Source organism: Natrix helvetica (assembly GCF_964273705.1).
Source record: "Natrix helvetica genome assembly, chromosome: 2".
Lineage (NCBI taxonomy): Eukaryota > Metazoa > Chordata > Lepidosauria > Squamata > Natricidae > Natrix > Natrix helvetica.
Genome location: NC_138552.1, coordinates 211,426,301 through 211,444,085, shown reverse-complemented (window position 1 = coordinate 211,444,085; position 17,785 = coordinate 211,426,301). Strand labels below are relative to the sequence as shown.

General features: G+C 39.2%; 1 protein-coding gene across 1 annotated transcript; it reads right to left on the bottom strand.

Moving 5' to 3' along the window:
* Positions 1-222: 222 nt before the first annotated feature.
* LOC309387574 (acetyl-CoA acetyltransferase, cytosolic-like) lies at positions 223-14,587 on the bottom strand. The gene is made up of 9 exons (XM_081944152.1): positions 14,442-14,587; positions 10,642-10,776; positions 9,416-9,597; positions 7,168-7,285; positions 6,130-6,273; positions 4,751-4,873; positions 2,393-2,547; positions 1,696-1,806; positions 223-470 (listed from the first exon to the last, which is right to left on the bottom strand). Exons 1-9 carry the CDS (start codon positions 14,494-14,496, stop codon positions 303-305), a joined length of 1,191 nt encoding a protein of 396 aa, XP_081800278.1. The 5' UTR covers positions 14,497-14,587; the 3' UTR covers positions 223-302.
* Between the last annotated feature and the right edge of the window lie 3,198 nt (positions 14,588-17,785).

Here is a 17,785-nt window from a genome sequence, read left to right as displayed (position 1 = left end):
AGGGGGAAAAGTTATAATTATAAAGTTATAATGTAATGGCTGTTTTTCTCATTGGAGTGGGTGTGAATAGTATGTGTATAGGCTGCCGACTTCTAAAAGATTCAGTGGATCCCTTGTCTTCATTAGAAATCTGAGCAAGAAGAGACCCAAGTAGATTGTTGAAGAAAATTCCACTTAAACTGACAGCAAGATGCTTCGATCTTACCAGTATCAATATATAGGTATTGGCTAATATTGTTTATTACTTACTAATAAAGATGAGTCGTGTTACAAATTTATATAAAATCAAAGAAAAGTTTCCTTTATCTTTCTATACACATAGCTATGCCCATTCCTCCTCCTATACATAAAGCTGCAACTCCTCGTTTTCCACCTGTTCGTTCTAGTGAGTGCAGAAGTGTAACTAGGATTCGACAACCAGATGCTCCAAGGGGGTGACCAAGAGCAACAGCCCCACCTTCAACGTTAACCTGCCAAAAGAAAGAAAGAAAACCTCAGAAGCATATCTTAAATCAAATGTAGAAGTCTTCCTTTCCTACTTTGGAACCTAATGTTTAAAACGGATTGAAACCTCTGACAATAGATTTTATAGTGAAGTGGGCAAGACTCGTTTTCATGCTGAGATTAGAGAAAATTGTCTCTGACTGAGCCATTACTTACATAACACACTTGCCTGTTTCTTTTCAAACGTACCTTTTAATTTTCTTAGTATTTTTTAAACCAATGCCTGATATTTGGCTATTCAATTTTTATTCCCAGTCACTAAATTTGTGGAAGGAATATTCTGCTGTGACCACCAACTTTACTGCTCACCTACGTAGTACTGGAGCTATCATAAAATTGTGATTGTAACTTCTATAACAGCTTTTATTGTCAGAAAAATCACTCTGATATCCAGTCCGAATATTAACCAGCAATTACAAGCCACTGATTCTGATTCCACCCCCTGGGGAAATGGAGAATAAATTCAATCCTTTGTAGGTTAAATTCTTATCATACACCCCTTTAATCTTCTCTTCCACAGCCTAAATATATCCCAATTCCTTCAATCGTTCCATGTAGAACTTTGTTCTCTGGACTTCCTTTAATTTTTTTGATGTCCTTTTTGGACTGCAATGCCTAGATAGGTTCCTTTGGAAGTGCTGCTAGAAGTCTACATCTCAACATAAGCTTTGTTTCCATGACATTTTATTTGAATACTAGCATCACAGAGTGCCAAATTCTATCTGATGTTCAATAACTCCTTGTGTGTCCAATCAAATAATCAAATCAATTCCTTGTGTTTCCAAACAAATTTCTTGTGTGTCAATCTAATCGCTCTTGTCCAATAAAGAATTCTAATATGTCTTTACATTTATCAAGCAGATTTTTAAAAAGTGAACAAGATTCTGAGAGGTTCTGGATCACAACAGATACAGTAAGGGTTTAATTACTGATTACCAATTTGCACTAGAAGGAATCCCCCATCTACCTAGTTTTATCAAGTTTTCCCAAATTGATGTCCTGCAATTTATTTCAGTTGACAAAACTAGTTTGAATGTTACCCTTCCCATCCCACCTAGCAAATATTGCATGTTTGCATCAATCAAAAATATATTTCGGTGCTCTATTCATCTGGAGCAGCATATTCATTCCATGCTATAACTAATCTGCAATATTTGAGGTATTGTGTTTTTATGGCAATTTTAAACATACCTTTTCTGGCTTGAGTTTTAGTTCTTTTGTTATTGCGACACCTAATGCAGCAAAAGCTTCATTAATTTCATATAGATCCACTTGATCCAATGTCCAACCAGCTTTTTCCACCTGCAAAAGGTCAACAAGCTCATTCAGTTAACGTGGCTAAAAATCAGGGCTGAATTCTGTTAAAAAAACGATGAGTTATATTTTTTCCCCAAATTTGTAATTCTTTGAGATAAATGAGGCTCTGGTTTCAAATACTGTGTACTAACAATTCAATGCTCAAATCAGTATTTAAGATACTGATTTGTATCTTAATAAACTCTAATCTGGAATTTAAACAAATAAGGGCCACAAATGCATACAATTCCAATGTTGGCACTGATACTGGACTTATCCCCTCCAATAGCTATGATAAAAATGCAAAATTCAATTAACACTTCAATCTTCACTAATGACCAATGCACTTGTTTTCTTTCCACAAAAGAATATATGCACATGCAGAAACAAACACACATTTAATATCCAGAAAAAATACTTGGAAAAATTCACTAATACTGAGAATAAATGAAACATTTATTAACAAAGCTACCATAATTCATTAGGATACAGATGGGCTATACGTATCATGATATGAATATACTATGCTTAAAAAAACAGTTGGGTTTTTCAGAATATTAATTCAATGTAGTGGACCCTATTCCCTACTTACAGCTTTTCTTATCGCTGTGATGGGTGCTATTCCCATAACTGAAGGATCAATACCAACTTGAGCCGAAGACACGATCCGTGCCAAAGGAATGAGATTTCGTTTAATTGCTTCTGATTTTTTCATAAGAATAACAGCAGCGGCACCATCATTTATACCTGAAGAGAAAAACAACTAAACCTAGCTTTAAAGTGTCTAACAAAGTTTGATAGGTACATCAGTTTTGCCCAGCTTTATCTTCATGGATATTTCCATCATAAAGCAGTAATTTCCAGTGGAATTTTTTCAATTTGGCCAGGATGAGAAATGAGAGAAAAAGAAAATTCTCCTGGAAAAAATCTAAGATCTGCTCCCTTAAGCTAACATGGTTTTTATTTCTGAAACAACTCTTAACTTTTTAGGTTACGTATATAGATGCTTTTTAAAAAAAGGAAAGTTCATATTTAATTGAAGAGTATATACAGCTACCGTATTTTTTGGAGTATAAGACGCACCTTTTTCCCTCAAAAATGAGGCTGAAAATCTGGGTGTGTCTTACACACTGATTACAGCATATTTTGCCTCCCAAAACTCCATCCCTTCACCAAAATGGCAGTGCATCGCTTTTAGAAGGCTTTCAGAGAGCTCCTGGCTGGGGAGGGCAGAAATGAGCAAAAAACGGGCCGTGTCACACACACACCCCAGCAGCACTCTCTAAGCTTCCTAAAGGCTATGCCTTTTTTGCTTGTTTTTGGCCCCACCCCCCAGGAGCAGCATACAAGCCTCCTAAGGGCTATTCATGCCTTTGTTTGGGGGAAAAAAAAAGAACGGGCCATTTTGGGGAAGTTTGCAGAGTGCAAAAACTTTTTAAAAAAATGTTCCTCTTCAAAACTTTGCTGCGTCTTATACTCTGAAAAATATGGTAATTCCCAGGCTACCATCATTCATTTAAGGCCCATTTGAAGTTACGAAATTAGCACCCCCTAGTGTTTACGAGCAAGGAATAACTTACCTTACAAGATCTGTCTCCTCTCTGCTGCGGTTACTTTGCTTTTGAGCAAGAGATTTGATGGAAGCTCCTGGGTGTCTGATATCACGCGAGTTCACTTGAAATCAGAGGGACTTGCTTGGTTTTGAAATGCCCCATAGATGGCTACGAGGCCTAGGAAAACGTAGCAAATCCCTCCGTTTTGAAACATCCCATAGGCACCTATGAGGCAGTGGTGGGTTTCAAAATTTTTTAGAATCTCTTCTGTAGGTGTGGCCTGCTATGTGGGAGTGGCTTGCCAGCCATGTGACTGGGTGGGCATGGCCAGCTTGTAAAATGTGGTGAAACTCACTTAACAACGCTCTTGTTTAGCAACCAAAATGTTGGCTCAGAAACTGGCATTTGAAGCATGCAAGTCTTAAAGCTGTCAAGTTACAAGATCATTGCATTCCTAACCCATTAGAAAAAAACCGCAGCAGTGTTCAAACTTGACAGCTTTAAGATTGTGGACTTCAACTCCCAGAATTCCTCCTCCAGTCATGTTGGCTCAGGAACTCTGGCATTGAAGCATGCAAGTCTTAAAGCTGTCAAGTTACAAGACCCTTACACCCCTAACCCTTTAGAAAAAAATCTCCAGAGATGTTCAAACATGACAGCTTTAAGACTTGTGGACATCAACTCCCAGAATTCCTCCTCTCGCTCTTCATCTTGATGATGTGTGGACAGGCGGGGGGAGGGAGCTGGAACCGGTTCTAAACGGCACTGTAGATTTGTGGAACCTCTTCTATAGAAGAGGTTAGAACTGGCAGGAACCCACCCCTGCTATGAGGCCTTTGAAATCAGAGGGATTTGCTTTGTTTTGAAATGCCCCATAGATGTCTAGGCCTTTAAAAACTGAGTAAATCCCAAATTAGCGAATGCGTTGGCGAAACCATGGAGTCATCTCATTCAAGGTACGAGATTCACTCCCACGAATTCTCAAGATACGAATGGAATGGGTAGGGTCCATTACATTCCCGACTCGAGGACTACCTGTAGTACCAGAATCAAAATGTTTGCCGTTGTAGTTAATGATCAGTAGCATGGTTTCTTCTTCTTTTTGCCATTTTGAGAGAGCCAGACTTAGCATTAGGTACAATTTTGAATTTTTTGTGTGTTTTTCTTTAATTTAATGTACTTTCTATCCGGTCCTTTGCATTCTTCGTCCAAGACCTTACTCACCACAACACTACACTCCAATAATTCATTTTTTCTTTCACTAAATCCAAATTGTACCAGTTGAATTAGAAAAACGTCCCCCCTCCCTTTGTTCTTCATCCTTAACCAAATCAGATTGCTGCAACTGGAAAAGATCCAATTTTATGGCTTATCTTTAAATTGCTCAACAAACCGACCTGAGGCGTTTGCTGCAGTCACGGTGCCTGTCCCATCGGTTATGAAGCAAGGTTTCAACTTTGCCACTGTTTCTAGGTTGCACCCATGGCGAGGATGTTCATCAGCTTTCACTTCTGTGGGGCCTGTCAAAAACAAGTATTTCAGCAGCAGCCATTTTATACTTGTTGCAAAAAAGGAAAGGTGGAATTTTCCTATTAATAATTTACTTCTCATTCTTTTTCTATAAAGATACACACTGCCCTTACTGATGGTATACTGATGGTATTCAAAAATGTATACGAATATGTCAAACATATGTTGGATAAAGGCTATGAAATACTGGGATCAGATATGTACCTTGATTCAGAGAATTCTTGGAATGCAGAATTGAAACCAGATATTCCTCTTTTGGGCTTGATGGATACATTTCTTGAAAAAAATGGACCTGTTTTTATTTATGGTAACATCAGCAAGACTTTTGTATGCCACAGGGATGGAAGGACATACGGATACCGGCAAAGGAATTATTGATGGTGAAATAAATGGAGTTGGCAGAGATGAATAAACATTTTGATCAAAGAAAGGACTGTTATCTAACTTTGTTTCTACTTGGAAACCACTTTTGGATTTTTTCCTTGAAACCAAGACAAATGAAACTTGGCATTTTGGCATTTGACAATCACAACTGTTTTATGATTTCCTACAGTCTTTAATTGTATGTATTCTAGCCTAGGAGTGATAAACTGAATTCATATATTAACCCATAGAATTCTACATTGGGGTTTAGGTACAGTATGAACCCAATCTATGTTGCTTGGTTGATTTTGGGTTAGCGTAAGAAGTAAAGCCCATCTGCTGTGATTTATTCAATGGATCACTATTAACCAAACTATAGCACAGATAAATATATTAAACTCCTAATAAGGTGCCAACAATTGATTTAGTAACTCTTGAAATTAACTCATGAGAAATTTTAAAATTGGGATTATTCTTTAAATTACTATTAAATTAATACAATTATTTTTTAAAAAAAACATGTTACTGAAACATGAAGAAACTTTGGTTTAACCTATGAACCAGTTCAAACCTGACATTATGGCAGCAGTGAATAGTAGATGACATTCTTTCTAGATCTGTAATTATTCTTCTCTTTTCAAAGTCTAGATGTTTATAATTGGCAGCACACAAGGGTTACATTCACAATTTTATCTTCATCTAGCAGTAAAGACTAACTAATTATGCATGAGGTTATTAAGTGTCTCTGCCTTCCCAATACACCAATTATTTTAACACATGAGGGAGGAAGAATCGAAGCAAATAAAAATGAATACAAAGATGAATCCTTATAGTAAGAAACAGGTCCCGGCCCCTTGTCCAGTATGTCAAACTGCTCACTGACCTCTTCTAGAAGGGACAACCACAGGTACAATCTCTTTATCAAAATATCCACCCTTCTGGGCATTTTCAGCCTTGTTCTGTGACATTACAGCCTGTTGGTCTTGTTCTTTTCGAGTAACCTTCCACTGTTTGGCCACATTTTCAGCTGAAACAATTAAAAATAAACACTCTAATCACAATTGTCAGAATTTCGTTACTATATACTTATTATATTTATTGCATATGTAATATACATTAAAAATAAGTAAAAATATACACTAGATGCAATTATACTGCTTATAGAATAAACTGTAGTTATTTATTACTATTTTATTATTTATATCACACCTTTTGGCAAGAGCTCAGGATATTGTAAACAGCACTTCTTCCTCCTATTTTGATAGGTTGGACTAAGAGAGAGATTCGCCTGAAGTCCAGTGAATTTTCCTGGCAGAGGATAGATTAGAAACTGGGCCTTCTACATCTAGTGCAACATACTAACCATTGCACCAACCTGGCTTTCAGTGTGTACAGTGATGACCTGGGAGAGGCTCTTTGCTTGGGGAATGTAACCCTAAATAGGGTCCCTATCCTTACCTTTTTTTCCCCTAGATCATACATGCAATAGCACTTAGACACCATATACCGCTTCACAGTGCTTTACAACCTTCTCTCTAAGCAGTTTACAGAGTCAGCATCTTGTCCCCAACAATCTGGCTCTTCATTTTACCGAGCTCAGAAGGGTGGAAGTCTAAGTCAACCTTGAGACCATAAGAATCGAACTGCCAACCTGTTGGCAGCTGGCAATCAGCAGAAGTAATCTGCAGCACTGTGCCACCACGGATCTTAAGTAGGTATTTCTATGCTTTTGCAGTGTGCGGGAACAGGGATTCATTGCAATTACACCTGGCAAGCCTACATTGAAGCTGGACATTGCTCAATATTTTTCCTCCCATCCTTATAATTCTTGCTTTCTCTCCACTCTTCCTTTTTCTGTCAAATGAAGCCGGGAGACACTTTCATCCAATCTTCTTGTCAATGCTATTTTCATGTGGCTTACCTGTAATACCCATGTGATAACAGTAGAAGGCATCTGTCAAGCCATCCACGATAACAGTGTCTTGCAAAGAGGCTTCCCCCATCTTCACCCCATTACGTAAATGAATGACATGAGGAGCCTGGGAAAAAATATTTTAGCATATTTAGGACATAGAAAGCAACTTTCTTTAGAAGTGAATGTAAATAACCTCTGAGGCGCCCATTCTCACTGAATGACCCTTCCATTCATTGGTCGTATGTAAATCTAATACAGAGAAGGTATCCCAACTCAGTTGTAGAGCTTTGTATGCATGAGGTCTCGGCTTCAATTCCTCATATTTCCCATTAGAAGAATCACATGGTATGTACGACTGAGAAAGACTTTAAGAAAAAAGAAGTTTCCATATTGTTTCCTCCTGGATTCTAGTTGGGAGGAAGGTGAAGGCTTGAAATAAGCTAAAGAATTTTTCACTTTAAGACTAGAGGCATATGCAGCTGAAAGAAGTATAGACATCCACTATATGCACAATAATCTCCCTGGTATTTTTTATCAGAATCAACAGTAAGAGAAAAGGATCAGAACTGTTTGGCCTCTGCCATGGAAGTTTCAGAAGAAATTGTGCCATTCAAATATGACATGTCAGGCCAATGTTCAAATGCCATCAGCATGAAGGAAATTTCAACAATGGCATTTTTTCTTTCTTGATTGTGTATATGTCATGTAAGTCTCTCTCTTTCTCTCCATATGTATGTATGTATGTATGTATGTATGTATGTATCTATGTATGTATGTATGTATGTATATACACATGCAATGATAAAAAAATAAAACAAATCTAACCCTACAATAAACAGATTCTTTCCAGCTATATTTCTCTCTGTTCCAACTAATTCCTTACTACTTCTACTCATATACAGTATACTAGAGATTCAAAGGAGAGAGTGAATAAGTTCAATTCATGATAAATCATGGTTGGAATAACTCAGTTTTTTAAAAAACAGAAATACCCTAGAAAACAAGTTACATATTAGTTATCCAGGGTCATTTAAATCACAGCTGTACAATCACCCTTACTCCCCCCAAAATGAGTACTTGGGTCTATTTCAACTTCGTTTCTCTTCAAGGTTTAGCAATAACCCGTTTTTCCTGTAAAATTGTTACTCCTGCTCTACAGGTTTTTTTGGGACATTATTGCATTAGTAGCTGCTAACCCAAAGCCCTCGAGTTCTTACTTGGGTTTGGCTGAGCATAAAGTGCTAAGCAATTTCTTAGCACAAAGTGCTAATTCTTCTGAAGAAATGACATGGTTGTGTGTGAGGTTTTTTTTTAAAAAAACTGGACCATGCTTTATAAACTTTATAAACTTCAAGAAGCTTTATAAACCCACAAAAATATGTCATTATATCTTAATGCAAAAAATTCCTGATTTATTTGGTTTTGTACTTTGCGTGAATCAGGAAGTAATCTAGGAAAGCATGATTACTTGATCTCCTAGTGTTGTATGGAGCCACTCAATTCTATCACTCAAAATTTTAGATATTGGTGGTGTTCATATATGATTTGTTATGGCATCATGTCTTGTTTAACAAACTGTGGTTAATAACTCTGCTTAAGCTTGTGTGCCAATAAGCATCTCAAATTGGGCTGGACACGGTGCAACTATAGAATAATTATTATTATTGAATTTATAGACCGCCCCCTCTCCCCGAAGGGACTGGGGGCAGTGTACAGACAGAGCTAAAAAACATATACACAATAAAAATATATTAGATACCCCTTAAAAACGAATTAAATATAGAGTCTGTACAATAATAGTAAAAATTAAAAACAGCTTAAAAGTCTACCCCTAAAAATTTAAAATACCGGCCAGGAGGATTGAAGATTAAAATTACGATTGGGCCAGGCCAGCTAATTGGAACAGGTGGGTCTTGAGTTTCTTGCGGAAGGAGCGGAGATCGGTGGTAGTTCTGATGTCGGGGGGGAGGTCATTCCAGAGGGTCGGGCCCATCACAGAGAAGGCCCTACTCCAATAATGGGATTGGAAGGGACTTTGAAGTTATGTCAAGCCTCAGCCCACTGAAGCCCAAGCTGTTATGGTTGCAGATGTAGCTTGTGAGAAAGAAGTTGCTCTTTATAAAGGCTCAATGTACAGCTTGTGTACTCTTGAATGCAATTAATTCTCCCATGGGAATCATGCTTCCATGCCTTTTCAGCATAAGCATCTTAGGAGCAGCAAGCCTTAACCTCTCTGAACATCAAGCAGCCTTACCTTGCTCATGTTTTCCATACCACCAGCCACCACAATACTGGAATCTCCTGTCATAATAGACTGAGCCCCGAGCCATACGGCTTTCAGGCCTGATCCACATATCATTTGACAACTCCAAGCTGGTGTCACATATGGAATCCCTGCCCCAACACTGGCTTGTCGAGCAGGATTCTGGCCAGCACCTACAGAAATAAACACACAGGAACAACTATACTAAAATGAACGTAAAAGTTCATTCTCCTACATCACTTCTTAGTGACAGACAGACGGGTACCAATGTTATTTGCCTGTAAATTACTCATAACCAGTTTTAGTTTCAAACTGATAACCCACCTCTTGTTTCCAGGTGCTGCTTTGTAAAAATGAATATTTCACTCTTCATTTCAATGCCCATGTCTTAATTGTTCAAGTTATTTAATTCTCAGTTTTCTTAGTTTGACCTTCGTTGCCTTTGGGCTGTATTCAACACTGCTGTGGATAGGTGAAGGCAGTGTATGGTTCTGTTTTTGCTTTTAACCTTCATCGTAATGTAAATGTTTGTTTTAAGGTAGGTCTGCATTTATAGGATCAAAATCACCCAAATAGTTTGTTTCTGAGAAATGGGTCAGGTGGATCTCCTCACTTTTAGTGCAATCCCTTAATCACTACACCATACTGACTCTCATAGAGAAGCACATATGCAGGTCATGAAACTGGAGAAGGCTAAATTAGAAGGGGAAAATACTAGAAGGAGATCTGAAGCAGGAAAAGGATGGCCAACAGTACAGGAAGTTAAAACAGACTGTCACGTGGGTGATTTAACACACGCAGAATTGTGGGAAAAGAAAGGACCACGACTTCTTCATTACATTCCTGTCCTTGTTTGCCACCACTCACTCTCCTCCCTGATTTATGCGCTCATACTTGGAAGCCCTTCTGTTGCAACAAGTAATGGAATGGCAGAAGGAAAATCTATGCAAGAATAAGAAGGAAACGTCAAAGTTGTTTCATCTGCTATTTCCAGGAACATTAGACATTTCTACACAAATTGCTAATTTGGGAGATTGAAACCTTGAACATATGGGAGGAAAGAAAGTACAATTTCAAAATAAGTAAAACTAAAGAACTGTAATTCATTCTCTTTCTCTCTATGTGTGTGTAGCTTCCGCATTACATAAACGCAAGAAAAGAGACCATAAATGGAACCCAGCTCAAAATTCCGGATAAATGCTTGATCAAGTTCATACCTGCAGTCAATACTTGTCCAAGTATAACTTCAGATACTTCTTTAGGATCAATTTTTGTCCTCTCCAACAATTCTTTAATGACTACAGAAGCCAATTCATGGGCATGCAGGGTTGACAAGGCACCATTGAAGGATCCTAGATAAAATATAAAAATAAGAAAGAGGTGTGTTTTATTTCTACTCTATTCCCTCTTTTCTTTCATTCTATTCTTCTTTTAAGCATTCTAGGTAACATATAAAGATTACAATTCTAGAAAAATAAACAAATATATTGTCATAGGTATACTTGGGAATTAAGATATATGGATGTTATTCATTAAAAGTCTAGAATTTTGTTTTGTTATCTGGTCAAACAATTTGAGAACTGATTCTTCAAATATAGTAGCATTTTCTTGGTCAGTTCTCTGTATTAGCAAAATTAAACAATCACTAGATTCATTTATCAATCAGATAACATTTTATAGTATGGTACAAAGTTTTATAAGGGAAAGCAATATTCAATTTGTCATACCTAGTAAACCTCAAAACACAATTTTGTGTATCTATTTTTTACTCCTTATGCTAAATAGAACTCAAAACTATTTGAACAAATACATTTTATTTACAGCTCTTTTAATTAGAAAAACTTGAATCATCTAATTTTTAATTATATGTACAAGAGTCTCCATTACTTTCTTGTTAAATATATTCAAGAATTATTCATGTCTCTAACTATAATGTCTTACATGGATGTTTAACAAACTGATTTAATAAGTTTTTAAAAAAATTCTTATCATACAAAACTATAGGAAAGACCTTATAAAATACAAAATGGGACTGATCAACTGTACTTGCTCCATCAGGAAGGCAAGCTATAAACCCCATCAGATGAGGAATTCTACCTGGCGGAGTCCAGGAAAAGTGTTTTATTTTGCTGTGACTTTCAGCCTTTGAAATATTGTGCCACTCAAGGTGGGGTCTGCCCCTCCATCTTGGCCTTCTGAAAGGTTCTGGAAACCTGGTCCTGTCAACTGGCTGGGGGGCCCAATGGGGACATCCCACTCTGGAATTGTTTAGTAGATTAAGAGTAGATCCCACCCCATGCCATTTACATATCCATCCCTTTTATCCAGTTTTGTTAACTTGCAACATGCTCATTTTTAACCCTTAATTTCTTTTAACATTCTCATTGTTTTGTATTATTGTTTTGATAGTGTAAGTCATCCATGATTACTTGACAGTGAGATGGATGGATGGATTAATAAATATAATAAATACATAAAACCATGTGGAAGAACTAATCAGAAGAGGAAAGGATGAAAGAGGATGGGAAACAACCATGCCAAGTTAAGATGCAATACTGTGTTTGGAAGCCAAGTCTCCAAGGTTGTCTAGATTCTCTTCTAGATTGGCTTGGACGACCTGAAGCTACGCTGCTTAGTCTGACCTAAGCACAGTACACAAAATTGTCGCTACAACGTCCTACCTGTCAATGACTACTTCTGCTTCAACCTCAATAATACTCAGGCAAACAATAGATACAAACTCAAAGTAAACTGCTCCAAACTCGACTGCAGAAAATAAGACTTCAGCAACAGAGTAGTCAACGCCTGGAATGCACTACCTGACTCTGTCGTTACATCCTCAAACTCCCCCAGCTTCAACCTTCAACTGTCTACCGTGGACCTCACCCCATTCCTAAGCGGTCCATAAAGGGGGCGCATAAGCGCACCAGTGTGCCTTCCGTCCCTGTCCTACTGTCCCTGTTTATTTGTATTCATTTCTTTCATTCATGTTCGTGTTTATACTTGCTATGTTCTTGTACTATGTCCTATGTCCGTGATGGCGAACCTATGGCACGCGTGCCACAAGTGGCACGCGGAGCCATTTATCAGGGCACGCGAGGCGCTGCCCTGTCAGCTGGCCAGCGCGCATGCGCACGCTGGCCAGCTGAGTTCACCTTTTTTAAAACTATTTTTCGCCTTCCCCAGACTCCAGAGGCTTTATAGGAGGGCAAAAAGCCTGGGGAGGGCGAAAAGAAGTCACTTCCGGTTTGCTCGGAGGGTGGTTTTAAGCGCTCCGAGGGCTTCAGGGAAGCCTCCGGACAGTCCCTGAAGCCTCCGGAGGGCCTCGGAGGGGTTGGGGGAGGCTCTTTTTGCCCTCCCCAGGCTCCTATAAAGCCTCTGGAGCCTGGGGAGGGCGAAAAAAACATGTAAAAATGGGGGGGTCGCGCGTTGTGCGCGCATGTGCACTGGGGGGGGGTCGCGCGTTGCATTATGGGTGCGGCACGCCTGCACTCGACCCCCCTGCGCTCCCCCCCACTTGTGGCACGCGAGCCAAAAAAGGTTCGCCATCACTGTCCTATGTATACTTGACTTGCTATACAATACAATACAATACAATAGTAGAGTTGGAAGGGATCTTGGAGGTCTTCTAGTCCAACCCCCTGCCTAGGCAGGAAACCCTATACCGTTTCAGACAAATAGCTATCCAACATCTTCTTAAAGACTTCTAGTGTTGGGGCATTCACAACTTCTGGAGGCAAGCTGTTCCACTGATTAATTGTTCTAACTGTCAGGAAGTTTCTCCTCAGTTCTAAATTGCTTCTCTCCTTGATTAGTTTCCACCCATTGCTTCTTGTTCTACCCTCAGGTGCCTTGGAGAACAGTTTGATACCTGTTATCTCCTACGTGTTTGGCAAAACAAATAAATAAATAAAATAAAAAGTAGATGGAAGACTAGGAGTTGGGTTCTATTCATGGCAGGAAAGAAGAGCCAGCGACCAGACCGTCCTGGTTCTACCGGCCAAGCGCCAATCACAGCAAGAGGGATTCCTCAGCAAGAGCCGCGAAGCAATCACAGCGCATCTTCAGGCGGTGGCTCTATAACCCATTGCCCAATCATTGCGAGGGAAGTACAGGCGAGGGAGGAGCCTCGGGGATTAAGCAGAAAACAAACAAAGCAACTCCTGTGAACAAGCCAACAGATGGGCGGACAAGAAAGCGGGGATCTATCCCCCCCCCCCGTATCGTTTCTTCTGCCGTATTAGCATCAACCGATTTTTTTTAATTGCAAGCCGTCTGGAGGCACTTAGGTGGGGGGGGGGGATGAATAAACTTGATAAATAAAAGAACCAGGGCGGCGGGCGGGGGGATTTCACCCAACGTTAACCTGGAGCTTAAGAGCGACAAAGTTTAGATAGTCTCTTTGCTCATAATTTCCCGTGTGTCAAACTGCTCTCCTAATGTATCTCGACGGTTGCTCTGCAGACAAAGGGAGCGAAGGTACCAAGTCGGCTCGAGCTTTGGGGAGGACAGGTTGAAGAAGGTATGTCGGTGTGGTGTGGAAGGGTAAGAAAATACGTTAAAAGAACGATTTAGCCTGCTCTTTTGCACCCGGCAAGCTGAAATTAAATCTTGCTAAACTCCATCGGATTCCCAGAAATAAATACCGTTTCCAATCTGTTATCCGAATAGTTCTTAATGGTTACCTAAGCAGTTAACAAGCCCTGTATCCTCCCGCCCTCGCAGTTCTACAGTTCTCCACCCCCTTCTCGCAGTCCAATTCCAAGCTTGCCTACCACAATCCAGCTCGGTTCATTTTCTTATCTTTCTGTCAGAAAAAGTACAGGATTTCCTCCCATACCGGGCAGCATAAAAGGAGGGGGGGGGGAACGGGCGAAGGCAAATTTCCCGCAGGCATCAGAATGAATGGACCGTTCAAGGTTGGAAGCAAAGCGGGGATGTCAGTCCATGAAAACGTCCCTTTCAGAGCAATACGAGATCGAGGCAGGAAAAGGCCCCAGGAATAGCTTCTACTCACCGACAGGGGTCCTTGCAGCAGCAACGAAAACGACAGCCTCGTCCCCGCGATCCATGATGCTTCAAAGAGATAGAAAACCTCGTAGCTCTTGCAGCCGCGTTCTTGCCCGGTGCAAAGTGCCTCGCGCCTCCTTTAGATTCCGGCAGCGATGCGCACCCAAGCTCTCATTGGTTGCCTCGGGCCCCGCCCACCTCTTATTTTATCCGACAGCGCTTAGATTGAAAGGGCGGCGCTGTCGTCACGTGACAGAAACTGGGTTGCGGCTGACACAGGGCGGTTCAGTCGGAGACAATCGGGAGGGGAGGGGAGGCGAGGCAGGTTGTGCAAACGATTTCGGGGGTTGTTGCTGTGGGTGCTACGCCTACAGCGATAAGAACTAGGGGACCTGTTTATTCGTAACATATTTTAGTTCACTGCAACGATGTAACTCCCTCCTTCCCTAGCAGAAAACACGAGGACTTCGATCTCTATCAAATGTATTATCAGAAAATCGCCCTGAAGGTTAATGCCATTTTTCCTACCTGGCACGTTTTGTGCTGCTTTCTCCCTCCAAAATGTATAGTTAAAAACCAAATTGCCTAACTTCTGGCAACTCCATCCTGATATCATCACTGGGACTGGAGGAGTCCATTTAATTTCCATTGCTGCTCTTTGAATTGCAAGTGGATTTTGCAAAATGATTCAAGGATTGCGGTTCGGCTCTTCTATGCCCAGTTCAATACTGCTCAGAATGCAGAAAGGGTTATCTGAAATTGGCGTAAAGGTTGCTTTTCGCTGCGTAGGAGTGATCCTTTTTGCAAGATTATCGATTTGTTTGTAATTGAGAGTTTTGCATGGTTTTGCCATTCTGAAACAGCCAGAAAACTATTAATGAAATGTTTCAGGAATGATCAACTTGCTCCTACCAGTCATTACTAATAAAACCTTTTTCTACAGGATATGGTGGCCAGTACTGCACAAGTAGTTTGAGCAACGTTGAAGAACTAGGATTAAACTGGATTTATAATGCTAAAGCATAAATCATGTTTCTCAAGCACTGACAGCTAGGTTTGCACACTGTAATAAGCCAACGAGTTTTGACAGGTGAGCTTTGACAGGAAGATCTTATCAAGTAGGGATAGCAGATATAAAATACAAAAATCTAAACAATCACTAATTAGCAGTTAAGAGATTTTGTGTCCTGTATTTTTTTTCACTGTCAACTAATGATTGTCCAGATTTTTATATTCTAGATGCAGTAATTGGTTCCCACCTGAGTATAGCATAAGACTATAGCTTTGCTTTCTATAAACTAGAAAGGATATTCCTCTTTTTAAACATGCCAATTCATTTATTTTCCCTTGTTTTTACAACAAATTCTGAATTCTACATTTCTAAAATCAAACATTTGTATATGTGTTTGTAGACTATTGTTGAAAGAAATGTCCTTCTGAGTTCGGCTCCAAGTGGGGAAAAAGACACTGGAGACATGGAGGCTGCTTGGAAAGATGGTTTTAATGGTGGACAGGAACACATGGCTTGAGCCCTGAACAGAAAAGGTGATCACATGCTTCAATGTTGGGGAGAAGAAGAGAAGGAAGGAAGGGAGAGAAGCTGAGTCCCTGGTTTTATGCCCTCTCTGCCCTTTGATCTTGATCTTGTATTCTGATTGGTTGTCAGACTCCCATGGGGCCTTGCAGGGGCAACTCTCTAGGCTGCGTTTTGAATCCAGGTTTGGTTGAGTTCTCAGATGCCATGAGGTGAGTTGGGTAAAGGGCCAATATTATCATGCCTTAATCCCATCCCCCTGGAGCTGAAGGGGAAAACTCTTTATTATGTAAATGGACTGGTTTAGCTTTCTTAATTGCCATTGACAAAGTGGGTGGAGGCAGGAAGCTACAGGGAGCTACTCTCAATTTATAAAATGTTTCTATCTTTTCACATCCAGAGAAATATAATATTCTGCCTTTTCAATATTTCCTAGGATATTTCATTTTTTTGGGAGACGGCTGGGTGATAACTTTCCATACTATAAAGAGCCAACTTTGAAATTCAAGTACTGCTGGGTCTCCCGTCCTAGTATAAATGCTATTATGTGACAGTAAATTAACCAATTTAATTGCTTAGTCAAAATCAATGTGAAAAAATAAAATCGGAAGCTTGTTCAATAATTACTTAAAATAGCTTTGTTATTTCCAAGTAAGCAGTCAATAACATAGTATACAGTTTATATCTAGTCTAATGGCTAAACTACAATGAGCTTGGTGTAGTTTACAGCATACTGTGAATTAACCCAATGTAACTTGTAAGCCATTGTTTATGTCTTATGCTTTTCAAACAACCAGTGTTCCCTTTCCCAAATGAGCTACACCTATCCTTGAAGAAAACTACACTGGAATGTAATTGGCTGTTCCCATTGCCCATTTTCATCATGCTTTTTACCTTGAAAACATACACAATAAATAGAATACGAAAAGAAGTAAGATATATAATTCAGTTCAAATGACAAACTCAGCCATATATTAAAGGCCATTAAGACAATATTTTCAATAATTTTCACAGGAGCATGTTATATTAAATTATACAAACCTATAAGGGAAAATTAAATATTACATTCGGATAGCAATATTTCCATCTATAAATACAATTTATTATCTAAATTTTAATTTTATAGTGAAGTTCCTGGATTATTTCCTGAAAGGATGAAAATCCATTTCATATTTTAATAACTCAACCAGTGATTGTTACAAAACAATAAAATGTGATTTACTATTACCTATTTATAAAATGCAATGAAAATATTGAGAATCATATGAAATATATTTAATAGTATTTTTATAAAGAGAGGGACCAAGTGGTTAGGACACACAAAGATCATAATGTTCTGACGGGCAATGCGGTAAGATCTAGAGTCTACAGTTGCTCAGCTTACAAGGGTTGAGTTTAAGCCAGGTTCTCCTTATCCATGTTCCTACCTGTATAGACTCCAAACACTGAAAAGAACTTTGACAACATTATTTCATTGGCCAGGTTTGGAGACATACCACTGGATATTATCAGCTTTACTTGAGTTCCACATAAATGATGGGACGTACTATGTCATGATATTACGTGTTCCCTTTTGGACACCTATGTTGTTGTGATAGACTTCCTAAAGGATCAGAAAGTTAAGTTTTAGGCTATGAATAACAGTGCTGATTAATTCAATCAGCAGGCATACAATAGGTAGTGAAAGTATATAGGATTCTAAAAGATGGAAAGAGAAGTTTTGTTTTAGCAACTGTCATGAATGTTCTTTGGAATGGCCTGAATGTTTGGACTTCAGCATTATACCTTTTGATGTAAGATAAGATTATTTGAACAAG

Bases quoted from the DNA above. Each gene is read 5' to 3' on its own strand.
- LOC309387574 (XM_081944152.1), bottom strand. From the start codon at position 14,496: ATGGATCGCGGGGACGAGGCTGTCGTTTTCGTTGCTGCTGCAAGGACC. The intron at 2,548-4,750 runs GTCGGTTTGTTG...TTTTCTCTTCAG, and splicing joins GACTGCAGCAAACGCCTCAG to GTATAAATGATGGTGCCGCT. The intron at 1,807-2,392 runs GTAAGTAGGGAA...GACCTTTTGCAG, and splicing joins TCACAGCGATAAGAAAAGCT to GTGGAAAAAGCTGGTTGGAC.